Here is a 13,827-nt window from a genome sequence, read left to right as displayed (position 1 = left end):
TGTCATTGAGAAAACAGAGAAGGGTCAAAGATTTTTTTTCCCAAACATCCTTTCTGAATTTAAAAGTAATTCTCGAAGTAATCATCTAGTTTTTCAAAAGTATCTGTAATCTGATTAGAATATTTTTGCAGGTAACATAACGGATTACAGTTACCGTTTTTTTTTTTGTAATCCCTTACATGTAACAGATTACATGTAATACATTACTCCCCAACCCTGCCAAAAAACACATCATATTAAGTCAATATTCAAGAGGAACGACTGGTTATACAGTAGATTAACTCTAGAAGACAGCACAAACATATCTGGGCTAGATATACTCACTCCACAACACATTTCTCGTTCATGATGTTGGCCTTGAACCCCAGCACGGCGAACACCACCAGCGTAGCCAGGATGGAGGTGATGAAGTTGATGATAGAGACCAGCGCTGCGTCAAAGTGACAGTTGTTGTCCCGCTTGTTGTAGCTGGAGAAGGCTATGACCCCGCCGAACCCCAGGCCCAGAGCGAAGAACACCTGGGTGGCTGCCTCCCTCCATACCTGGGGCTCCAGCATCTTCTCCAACTGGGGTTAGAGGTCAGAGGTAACTATGTAATGTTCCACACAATCATGGCCTGTCCTTTTGCACTTAACAAGAGGAGTAAGACATTATCTAGTGCGAGTACCTAAGTCAGCCATTGGAGGGAGACAACAACCACAATTTCACACTTTCAGTCTGACGTCACTCTAAGGATCCAGACATCCAGCACGGAGGCATTGAATACATGAATTATGGTTGAGTGTCATTCAAAGAAAATTTTTCACTAAAACACTCCTCTATCTAGCTATCTAAGAGTGAGGATCAACGTTCCTATCCCTGCAAAGAATGGGATGCAAGAGGAACAAAAGACTGCAAAACAAACACAGCCCTGAGACTAGAGTTTCCCTACATAGAATCCAGTCCAGACAGACAAACAGACAGTGCCCTGAGACTAGAGTTTCCCTACATAGAATCCAGTCCAGACAGACAAACAGACAGTGCCCTGAGACTAGAGTTTCCCTACATAGAATCCAGTCCAGACAGACAAACAGACAGTGCCCTGAGACTAGAGTTTCCCTACATAGAATCCAGTCCAGACAGACAAACAGACAGTGCCCTGAGACTAGAGTTTCCCTACATAGAATCCAGTCCAGACAGACAAACAGACAGTGCCCTGAGACTAGAGTTTCCCTACATAGAATCCAGTCCAGACAGACAAACAGACAGACACTGCCCTGTGACTCTAACTTTTTTTTTATTTTACTAGGCAAGTCAGTTAAGAACAAATTCTTATTGTCAATGACAGCCTAGGAACAGTGGGTTAACTGCCTGTTCAGGGGCAGAACGACAGATTTGTACCTTGTCAGCTCGGGGATTCAAACTTGCAACCTTTCGGTTACTAGTCCGCTCTAACCACTAGGCTACCCTGCCGCACTGCCATATAAGGAAACCTTTCTCTCCTCTCAGAATGTGATGCTCTGTACCAATGCTCTCTAGTCTGAGTGTGATGACAGCCGCTCTCTAGTCTGAGTGTGATGACAGCCGCTCTCTAGTCTGAGTGTGATGACAGCCGCTCTCTAGTCTGAGTGTGATGACAGCCGCTCTCTAGTCTGAGTGTGATGACAGCCGCCCTCTAGTCTGAGTGTGATGACAGCCGCTCTCTAGTCTGAGTGTGATGACAGCCGTAGCCCTGTGTTTGAGAAGGAGTCGGAGATAGTGCTGGATGGCTGTGTTGGATGCCGAATGGCTGTGTTGGATATCGGATGGCTGTGTTGGATGGCTGTGTTGGATATTAGATGGCTGTGTTGGATATCGGATGGTTGTGTTGGATATCAGATGGCTGTGTTGGATATAAAATGGCTGTGTTGGATATCGGATGGCTGTGTTGGATATCGGATGGCTGTGTTGGATATCAGATGGCTGTGTTGGATATCGGATGGCTGTGTTGGATGTTGGATGGCTGTGTTGGATGTTATGTGTTGGATATCAGATGGCTGTGTTGGATGTTGGATGGCTGTGTTGGATGTTATGTGTTGGATATCGGATGGCTGTGTTGGATGTTGGATGGCTGTGTTGGATGTTATGTGTTGGATGTTGGATGGCTGTGTTGGATGTTGGATGGCTGTGTTGGATGTTATGTGTTGGATATCGGATGGCTGTGTTGGATGTTGGATGGCTGTGTTGGATGTTATGTGTTGGATGTTGGATGGCTGTGTTGGATATCAGATGGCTGTGTTGGATATCAGATGGCTGTGTTGGATATCAGATGGCTGTGTTGGATATCAGATGGCTGTGTTGGATGTTATGTGTTGGATATCAGATGGCTGTGTTGGATATCAGATGGCTGTGTTGGATGTTGGATGGCTGTGTTGGATGTTATGTGTTGGATATCAGATGGCTGTGTTGGATATCGGATGGCTGTGTTGGATGTTGGATGGCTGTGTTGGATGTTATGTGTTGGATATCGGATGGCTGTGTTGGATATCAGATGGCTGCGTTGGATGTTGCATGGCTGTGTTGGATATCAGATGGCTGTGTTGGATGTTATGTGTTGGATATCAGATGGCTGTGTTGGATGTTGGATGGCTGTGTTGGATATCAGATGGCTGTGTTGGATATCAGATGGCTGTGTTGGATATCGGATGGCGGTGTTGGATATCAGATGGCTGTGTTGGATATCAGATGGCTGTGTTGGATGTTATGTGTTGGATATCAGATGGCTGTGTTGGATGTTGGATGGCTGTGTTGGATATCAGATGGCTGTGTTGGATATCAGATGGCTGTGTTGGATGTTGGACGGCTGTGTTGGATGTTATGTGTTGGATATCAGATGGCTGTGTTGGATATCGGATGGCTGTGTTGGATGTTGGATGGCTGTGTTGGATGTTATGTGTTGGATATCGGATGGCTGTGTTGGATATCAGATGGCTGCGTTGGATGTTGCATGGCTGTGTTGGATATCAGATGGCTGTGTTGAATATCGGATGGCTGTGTTGGATATCGGATGGCTGTGTTGGATATCGGATGGCTGTGTTGGATATCAGATGGCTGTGTTGGATGGCTGTGTTGGATGTTAGATGGCTGTGTTGGGTATAAGATGGCTGTGTTGGATATCGGATGGCTGTGTTGGATATCAGATGGCTGTGTTGGATATCAGATGGCTGTGTTGGATATCAGATGGCTGTGTTGGATGTTGGATGGCTGTGTTGGATGTTATGTGTTGGATATCGGATGGCTGTGTTGGATGTTGGATGGCTGTGTTGGATGTTATGTGTTGGATGTTGGATGGCTGTGTTGGATATCAGATGGCTGTGTTGGATATTGGATGGCTGTGTTGGATATCAGATGGCTGTGTTGGATATCAGATGGCTGTGTTGGATGTTATGTGTTGGATATCAGATGGCTGTGTTGGATGTTGGATGGCTGTGATGGATATCAGATGGCTGTGTTGGATATCAGATGGCTGTGTTGGATATCGGATGGCTGTGTTGGATATCAGATGGCTGTGTTGGATGGCTGTGTTGGATGTTAGATGGCTGTGTTGGATATAAGATGGCTGTGTTGGATATCGGATGGCTGTGTTGGATATCAGATGGCTGTGTTGGATATCAGATGGCTGTGTTGGATATCAGATGGCTGTGTTGGATATCAGATGGCTGTGTTGGATATCAGATGGCTGTGTTGGATGTTATGTGTTGGATATCAGATGGCTGTGTTGGATGTTGGATGGCTGTGTTGGATATCAGATGGCTGTGTTGGATATCAGATGGCTGTGTTGGATGTTGGATGGCTGTGTTGGATGTTATGTGTTGGATATCGGATGGCTGTGTTGGATGTTGGATGGCTGTTTTGGATGTAATGTGTTGGATGTTGGATGGCTGTGTTGGATATCAGATGGCTGTGTTGGATATCGGATGGCTGTGTTGGATATCAGATGGCTGTGTTGGATATCAGATGGCTGTGTTGGATGTTATGTGTTGGATATCAGATGGCTGTGTTGGATGTTGGATGGCTGTGTTGGATATCAGATGGCTGTGTTGGATATCAGATGGCTGTGTTGGATGTTGGATGGCTGTGTTGGATGTTATGTGTTGGATATCAGATGGCTGTGTTGGATATCGGATGGCTGTGTTGGATGTTGGATGGCTGTGTTGGATGTTATGTGTTGGATATCGGATGGCTGTGTTGGATATCGGATGGCTGCGTTGGATGTTGCATGGCTGTGTTGGATATCAGATGGCTGTGTTGAATATCGGATGGCTGTGTTGGATATCGGATGGCTGTGTTGGACATCGGATGGCTGTGTTGGATATCAGATGGCTGTGTTGGATGGCTGTGTTGGATGTTAGATGGCTGTGTTGGATATAAGATGGCTGTGTTGGATATCAGATGGCTGTGTTGGATATCAGATGGCTGTGTTGGATATCAGATGGCTGTGTTGGATATCAGATGGCTGTGTTGGATATCAGATGGCTGTGTTGGATGTTAGATGGCTGTGTTGGATATCAGATGGCTGTGTTGGATGTTAGATGGCTGTGTTGGATGTTAGATGGCTGTGTTGGATGTTGGATGGCTGTGTTGTATGTTAGATGGCTGTGTTGGATGTTAGATGGCTGTGTTGGATATCGGATGGCTGTGTTGGATGTTAGATGGCTGTGTTGGATATCGGATGGCTGTGTTGGATGTTAGATGGCTGTGTTGGATATCAGATGGCTGTGTTGGATATCAGATGGCTGTGTTGGATGTTGGATGGCTGTGTTGGATGTTATGTGTTGGATATCGGATGGCTGTATTGGATGTTGGATGGCTGTGTTGGATGTTATGTGTTGGATGTTGGATGGCTGTGTTGGATATCAGATGGCTGTGTTGGATATTGGATGGCTGTGTTGGATATCAGATGGCTGTGTTGGATATCAGATGGCTGTGTTGGATGTTATGTGTTGGATATCAGATGGCTGTGTTGGATGTTGGATGGCTGTGATGGATATCAGATGGCTGTGTTGGATATCAGATGGCTGTGTTGGATATCGGATGGCTGTGTTGGATATCAGATGGCTGTGTTGGATGGCTGTGTTGGATGTTAGATGGCTGTGTTGGATATAAGATGGCTGTGTTGGATATCAGATGGCTGTGTTGGATATCAGATGGCTGTGTTGGATATCAGATGGCTGTGTTGGATATCAGATGGCTGTGTTGGATGTTATGTGTTGGATATCAGATGGCTGTGTTGGATGTTGGATGGCTGTGTTGGATATCAGATGGCTGTGTTGGATATCAGATGGCTGTGTTGGATGTTGGATGGCTGTGTTGGATGTTATGTGTTGGATATCGGATGGCTGTGTTGGATGTTGGATGGCTGTTTTGGATGTTATGTGTTGGATGTTGGATGGCTGTGTTGGATATCAGATGGCTGTGTTGGATATCGGATGGCTGTGTTGGATATCAGATGGCTGTGTTGGATATCAGATGGCTGTGTTGGATATCAGATGGCTGTGTTGGATGTTATGTGTTGGATATCAGATGGCTGTGTTGGATGTTGGATGGCTGTGTTGGATATCAGATGGCTGTGTTGGATATCAGATGGCTGTGTTGGATGTTGGATGGCTGTGTTGGATGTTATGTGTTGGATATCAGATGGCTGTGTTGGATATCGGATGGCTGTGTTGGATGTTGGATGGCTGTGTTGGATGTTATGTGTTGGATATCGGATGGCTGTGTTGGATATCGGATGGCTGCGTTGGATGTTGCATGGCTGTGTTGGATATCAGATGGCTGTGTTGAATATCGGATGGCTGTGTTGGATATCGGATGGCTGTGTTGGACATCGGATGGCTGTGTTGGATATCAGATGGCTGTGTTGGATGGCTGTGTTGGATGTTAGATGGCTGTGTTGGATATAAGATGGCTGTGTTGGATATCGGATGGCTGTGTTGGATATCAGATGGCTGTGTTGGATATCAGATGGCTGTGTTGGATATCAGATGGCTGTGTTGGATATCAGATGGCTGTGTTGGATGTTAGATGGCTGTGTTGGATATCAGATGGCTGTGTTGGATGTTAGATGGCTGTGTTGGATGTTAGATGGCTGTGTTGGATGTTGGATGGCTGTGTTGTATGTTAGATGGCTGTGTTGGATGTTAGATGGCTGTGTTGGATATCGGATGGCTGTGTTGGATGTTAGATGGCTGTGTTGGATATCGGATGGCTGTGTTGGATGTTAGATGGCTGTGTTGGATATCAGATGGCTGTGTTGGATATCAGATGGCTGTGTTGGATATCGGATGGCTGTGTTGGATATCGGATGGCTGTGTTGGATATCGGATGGCTGTGTTGGATATCAGATGGCTGTGTTGGATATCAGATGGCTGTGTTGGATGTTAGATGGCTGTGTTGGATGTTAGATGGCTGTGTTGGATATCAGATGGCTGTGTTGGATGTTAGATGGCTGTGTTGGATGTTGGATGGCTGTGTTGGATGTTAGATGGCTGTGTTGGATGTTAGATGGCTGTGTTGGATGTTAGATGGCTCTGTTGGATGTTAGATGGCTGTGTTGGATGTTAGATGGCTGTGTTGGATGTTAGATGGCTGTCTTGGATGTTAGATGGCTGTGTTGGATGTTAGATGGCTGTGTCGGATGTTAGATGGCTGTGTCGGATGTTAGATGGCTGTGTTGGATGTTAGATGGCTGTGTTGGATGTTAGATGGCTGTGTTGGATGTTGGATGGCTGTGTTGTACCTTCGGATACACAACATGCAGGTGAGTTGAATCTGTGGAGCTGTAATTCTCAGTACCACAGATAAAGGATGGTGTGTGTGTATTTATCTTTGGTGTTGTGAGTGCGAATGTGTGTGTCTGTCTGTGTGTGTACCTTTGGTGTGTGTGTGTGTGTGTGTGTGTGTGTGTGTGTGTGTGTGTGTGTGTGTGTGTGTGTGTGTGTGTGTGTGTGTGTGTGTGTGTGTGTGTGTGAATGTGTGTGTCGGTGTGTGTGTGTGTGTACATTTGGTGTGTGTGTGTGTACCTTTGGTGTGTGTGTGTGAATGTGTGTGTGTACCTTTGGTGTGTGTGTGTGTTTACCTTTAGTTGAGTGTGAATGTGTGTGAATGTGTGTGTGTGTGTACATTTGGTGTGTGTGTGTGTGTGTACCTTTGGGGTGAACATGTGAGCGATGCCGTCAACAGATCCTTTGAGCATCAGGCCTCTGACGAGGAAACAGATCAACACCACGTAGGGGAAGAGAGAACTGAAGTACATCACCTGATAGGAGAAAAACACACGCACACACACACACACACACCGTCATAAAGTATATCACCTGAGAGGGGCGACAGACAGAGGACTGTACACACGTCACACTGTTACCTTGGTCACCACCACACTGTTACCATGGACACAACCACACTGTTACCATGGAAACCACCACGCCATTACCACGGACACTACCAGACTGCCTCAAACTAGTCTGGCCTCACAGTGAAGAGGGACCATATTGTGATGCTTCGAACAGACAGAGACACTGAGACAGACACATGCATACACACGTGCATACAGAGGTATGAACGCACAAACAATGCACAAACACACACACACACACACACACACACACACACACACACACACACACACACACACACACACACACACACACACACACACACACACACACACACACACGTAGTTTACTAAAGTTTACTAAAGTTCCCGGAAATCTTCAAAATGTGGGTAATTAACATAAACTCTATGGCAATCTATCATAACTTTGGTAATTTATAGTTGAATAATAGCTCCATGTTCCCGTGTGTATCAAGAATGATCCACCACACAAAGGACATCCAGACAACTTGACACAACTGTGGGAAACATTGGAGTCAACATGGGCCACCACCCAAAGGACATCCAGCCAACTTGACACAACTGTGGGTGTTAATAATGTTTGTACTCAGTGTACAGGGAATAAGGTGCTATTTCGAATCCAGACAAACTGTCAGAACTTGTTATATATTTCTCTATTCCAAAATGTGGATTGGATTGTTGTGTTGTGATCATGACTCATTGTTTGGACTGAGATGAAAGCACTTTGTTAGGCTGAATCACAAATGGCACCCTATTCTCAAGTTTGACCAAGGCTCTGGTCAAAAGTAGTGCACTATATAGGGAATACGCTACCATAGGGCTCTGGTTAAATGTAGTGCACTATATAGGGAATAGGTCACCATTTGGGAAGCAGCAATGGAGTTGTTGGCCAGCCAACATATTATCGAACAACACTGTGCCTGCTAGACTCTTCAGACTAAGCTCATTCATTTTGCTTCCTTCCCATGACACAAGATAATACAAATATAGAATTGTTTAACACAAGATAATACAAAGATAGAATTGTTTAACACAAGATAATACAAATATAGAATTGTTTAACACAAGATAATACAAAGATACTATTGTTTAACACAAGATAATACAAAGATACTATTGTTTAACACAAGATAATACAAAGATACTATTGTTTAACACAAGATAATACAAAGATACTATTGTTTAACACAAGATAATACAAAGATAGTATTTTGTGCTTTAACATTTTAGCCTTTCTCACCATAGGCTATGTCACAGTTCAGCCAGTATAAAAATGCTCATGAAAATGAATATACTTATACACGACAAGATGTGAATCTCTTCCTACTGTATTTTACACATAGAAAGTCCATAGGAAAATATCTGTATTTGAAAAAGTCAAAACTCCAGCACACTTAATAATCAGTAATAACAACTGAGTGGATCGCTTAAACCTGGATGTAACCCCTCCCCCCACTGTCTTACCACAGATAGAATCATGTTACAACAGCATACAGTATCTTTCGGGAAGACAATGCCCCTGGCCCTGTACCTTTCCAGTCATACAGTGGTGCACTTGGAAAGTATTCAGACCCTTTGACTTTTTCCACAATTAGTTACGTTTACAACCTTATTCTAAAATTGATGAAAAAAATACAATTAAATCCTCATCAATTTACACACAATACCCCACCCATAATGACAAAGCGAAAAAAACAAAACAGTAATCAGACCCTTTGCTATAAGACTCTGAGCTCAGTTACATCCCGTTTCCATTGATCATCCTTGAGATGTATCTACAACTTGATTGGAGTCTACCTGTGGTAAATTCAATTGATTGGACATGATTTGGTAAGCCACACACCTGTCTATATAAGGTCCCACAGTTGACAGTGCATGTCAGAGCAAAAACCAAGCCATGAGGTCGAAGGAGTTGTCCGTAGAGCTCCGAGACAGAATTGGGTCGTGGCATAGATCTGGGGAAGGGTACCAAAACATTTCTACACCAATGAAGGTCCCCAAGAACACAATGGTCTCAATAATTCTTAAATGGAAGAAGTTTGGAAACACCAAGACTCTTCCTATATCTGGCCGCCCAGCCAAACTGACCTATCAGTGGAGAAGGACCTTGGTCAGGGAGGTGACCAAGAACATAATGGTCACTCTGAAAGCACCGGATTTCTTCTGTGGAGATGGGAGTGCCTTCCAGGACAACCATCTCTGCAGCACTCCACCAATCAGGCCTTTATGGTAGAGTGGCCACATGACAGCACGCTTGGAGTTTGCCAAAAGGCACCTAAAGACTCTCAGACCATGAGAAACAACATTCTCTGGTCTGATGAAACCAAGATTGAACTCTTTGGCTTGAATGCCAAGCCTCAGGTCTGGAGGAAACCTGGAACCATCCCTACGGTGAAGCATGGTGGTGGCAGCATCATACTGTGGGAATGTTTTTCAGCGGCAGGGACTGGGAGACAGGTCAGGACTGAGGGAACAATGAATGGAGCAAAGTACAGAGATCCTTGATGAAAACCTGCTTCAGAGCACCCAGGACCTCAGACGGGGGCAAAGGTTCACCTTCCATCAGGACAATGACCCTAAGCACACAGCCAAGACAAATTAGGAGTGGTTTCAGGACAAGTCTCTGAATGTTCTTGAGTGGCCCATCCAGAGCCCGGACTTGAACCCAATCAAACATCTCTGAGAGACCTGAAAATAGCTGTGCAGCATCTCTCCCCATCCAACCTAACAGAGGTTGAGAGGATCTGCAGAGAAGAATGGGAGAAACTTCCCAAATACAGGTGTGCCAAGCTTGTAGCGTCATACCCAAGACTCGAGGCTGTAATCGCTGCCAAAAAGGTGCTTCAACAAAGTACTGAGTAAAGGGTCTGAATACTTACTATATAAATGTGATATTTCAGTTTAAATTTTATATATACATTTTAGAAAATGTCTAAAAACCTATTCTTGCCTTTTTCATTGTTGGGTATTGTGTGTAGATTCATGAAGAAATTTAATCGATTTTAGAATTTCGATTTTAGGCTGTAACATAAAAACGTCTGAATACTTTCCAAAGTATTCTAGATAATATCTCTCGGCCTGTTACCTTCCCAGATGACTGGATACCCTTGATCACTGCCAGACAGACTATGAGCCAGGCGGCGAACAGGGACAGGGTCATTCTCCAGTTGAGGCCTCCGCTGTCCTCGATGGTGCTGGTGATGTTCAGGGTTTGCCGGTACCAGAAGTAGGTGGTGGCAGAAGACTTTTCACACTCCGGCTCGATGACTAGAGGGAGGGGCGGAGGGAGGGAGGTGAGAAGGGAGACGGGGGAAGATAGGAGGGGAGAGGGAGATATGGGAGTGTGCAAAGAGGGGGGAGAAAGTACGAAATATACAGCTGTGAAGTATACATAGTTAATATCTGCATAGAGGTCGCTGTGGGAGCTAAGACTAGCATGCTAACATAAGGTCAGTGTGGGACCTAAGACTAGCATGCTAACATAAGGTCAGTGTGGGACCTAAGACTAGCATGCTAACATGGAAGAGCTAATGCGTGCTAATGCTGACGTAAGGTCCCTGACTCTGTCTGGATTGCTATGTGCTGCCTGCTGTCATCGCAGGGCATGCTGGGTACTCAGAGACTGGGCCATACCTCCTGACAGTACGCAGCATCACACCTGCCCTCTTAGGTCAGATTAAGTATAGAGCCATCCCAGCTCTGTTCTGACTGCATCCCACCTCATCCTCTCTCTGCTCAACCAGCAGATTACCAGCTGTTCACTATATATAACAGTAAAACATCGTATTATTTGATGTAATGTATTGTTGACTATACAGTACTGAGCAGGCAGAGTGAATGGAAAACTACAGTAGGCCAATGTAGCAAAATGTAATGTGGTGTGGTGCATTCAGCTGTACCCAAGATCTCAGCCACGCTGTACTGCACAGTGGTTGACATTTATGTACCGTGATGTTATATGATGTCATGGTATATGATGTGCTGTGATGTTATATGATGTGATGTCATATGACGTCCTGTGATGTCATATGACGTGCTGTGATGTCATATGACGTGCTGTGATGTCATATGACGTGCTGTGATGTCATATGACGTGCTGTGATGTCATATGACGTGCTGTGATGTTATATGACGTGATGTGATGTCATATGACGTCCTGTGATGTCATATGACGTACTGTGATGTCATATGACGTACTGTGATGTCATATGACGTGCTGTGATGTCATATGATGCGCTGTGATGTCATAGGATGTGCTGTGATGTCATATGATATGCTGTGATGTCATATGACGTGCTGTGATGTCATATGACGTACTGTGATGTCTAATGACGTACTGTGATGTTATATGACGTGATATGATGTTCCACCTGGCTACTCCTACCCCGGACAACAGCACTGCACCCCCAACAGCAACTCGCCCAAGCCTTCCCCATTTCTCCTTCTCCCAAATCCATTCAGCTGATGTTCTGAAAGAGCTGCAAAATCTGGACCCCTACAAATCAGCCGGGCTAGACAATCTGGACCCTTTCTTTCTAAAATTATCTGCCGAAATTGTTGCCACCCCTATTACTAGCCTGTTCAACCTCTCTTTCGTGTCGTCTGAGATTCCCAAAGATTGGAAAGCAGCTGCGGTCATCCCCCTCTTCAAAGGGGGGGACACTCTTGACCCAAACTGCTACAGACCTATATCTATCCTACCGTGCCTTTCTAAGGTCTTCGAAAGCCAAGTCAACAAACAGATTACCGACCATTTCGAATCTCACCATACCTTCTCTGCTATGCAATCCGGTTTCAGAGCTGGTCATGGGTGCACCTCAGCCACGCTCAAGGTCCTAAACGATATCTTAACCGCCATCGATAAGAAACATTACTGTGCAGCCGTATTCATTGATCTGGCCAAGGCTTTCGACTCTGTCAATCACCATATCCTCATCGGCAGACTCGACAGCCTTGGTTTCTCAAATGATTGCCTCGCCTGGTTCACCAACTACTTCTCTGATAGAGTTCAGTGTGTCAAATCGGAGGGTCTGCTGTCCGGACCTCTGGCAGTCTCTATGGGGGTGCCACAGGGTTCAATTCTTGGACCGACTCTCTTCTCTGTATACATCAATGAGGTCGCTCTTGCTGCTGGTGAGTCCCTGATCCACCTCTACGCAGACGACACCATTCTGTATACTTCCGGCCCTTCTTTGGACACTGTGTTAACAACCCTCCAGGCAAGCTTCAATGCCATACAACTCTCCTTCCGTGGCCTCCAATTGCTCTTAAATACAAGTAAAACTAAATGCATGCTCTTCAACCGATCGCTACCTGCACCTACCCGCCTGTCCAACATCACTACTCTGGACGGCTCTGACTTAGAATACGTGGACAACTACAAATACTTAGGTGTCTGGTTAGACTGTAAACTCTCCTTCCAGACCCATATCAAACATCTCCAATCCAAAGTTAAATCTAGAATTGGCTTCCTATTTCGCAACAAAGCATCCTTCACTCATGCTGCCAAACATACCCTTGTAAAACTGACCATCCTACCAATCCTCGACTTTGGCGATGTCATTTACAAAATAGCCTCCAATACCCTACTCAGCAAATTGGATGCAGTCTATCACAGTGCAATCCGTTTTATCACCAAAGCCCCATATACTACCCACCATTGCGACCTGTACGCTCTCGTTGGCTGGCCCTCGCTTCATACTCGTCGCCAAACCCACTGGCTCCATGTCATCTACAAGACCCTGCTAGGTAAAGTCCCCCCTTATCTCAGCTCGCTGGTCACCATAGCATCTCCCACCTGTAGCACACGCTCCAGCAGGTATATCTCTCTAGTCACCCCCAAAACCAATTCTTTCTTTGGCCGCCTCTCCTTCCAGTTCTCTGCTGCCAATGACTGGAACGAACTACAAAAATCTCTGAAACTGGAAACACTTATCTCCCTCACTAGCTTTAAGCACCAACTGTCAGAGCAGCTCACAGATTACTGCACCTGTACATAGCCCACCTATAATTTAGCCCAAACAACTACCTCTTTCCCAACTGTATTTAATTTTAATTTATTTATTTATTTTGCTCCTTTGCACCCCATTATTTTTTATTTCTACTTTGCACATTCTTCCATTGCAAAACTACCATTCCAGTATTTTACTTGCTATATTGTATTTACTTTGCCATCATGGCCTTTTTTGCCTTTACCTCCCTTCTCACCTCATTTGCTCACATTGTATATAGACTTGTTTATACTGCATTATTGACTGTATGTTTGTTTTTACTCCATGTGTAACTCTGTGTCGTTTTATCTGTCGAACTGCTTTGCTTTATCTTGGCCAGGTCGCAATTGTAAATGAGAACTTGTTCTCAACTTGCCTACCTGGTTAAATAAAGGTGTTCTCAACTAGCCTACCTGGTTAAATAAAGGTGTTCTCAACTAGCCTACCTGGTTAAATAAAGGTGTT

General features: G+C 44.9%; 1 protein-coding gene across 2 annotated transcripts in view; it reads right to left on the bottom strand.

Annotated features, from left to right (window-relative positions):
* Positions 1 to 13,827, bottom strand: part of LOC109875721 (sodium-dependent neutral amino acid transporter SLC6A17) — a 53,890-nt gene that overhangs the window by 16,346 nt on the left and 23,717 nt on the right. For both annotated transcript variants that reach the window (XR_004205294.1, XM_031804174.1), the window contains exons 5-7: positions 10,458 to 10,639; positions 7,166 to 7,276; positions 325 to 566 (exon numbers count right to left, since the gene is read on the bottom strand). Coding sequence is in view for 1 of the 2 variants with exons in the window: in XM_031804174.1 (XP_031660034.1) it covers positions 325 to 566; positions 7,166 to 7,276; positions 10,458 to 10,639 (535 nt within the window). In the remaining variant the exon portion in view is untranslated. The remainder of the gene's footprint in view (positions 1 to 324; positions 567 to 7,165; positions 7,277 to 10,457; positions 10,640 to 13,827) is intronic.

Source organism: Oncorhynchus kisutch, linkage group LG24 (assembly GCF_002021735.2).
Source record: "Oncorhynchus kisutch isolate 150728-3 linkage group LG24, Okis_V2, whole genome shotgun sequence".
In the NCBI taxonomy this organism is placed as follows: domain Eukaryota; kingdom Metazoa; phylum Chordata; class Actinopteri; order Salmoniformes; family Salmonidae; genus Oncorhynchus; species Oncorhynchus kisutch.
Note: the sequence above shows the minus strand (reverse complement) of the source record. Positions and strands in the feature narration are given on the sequence as shown.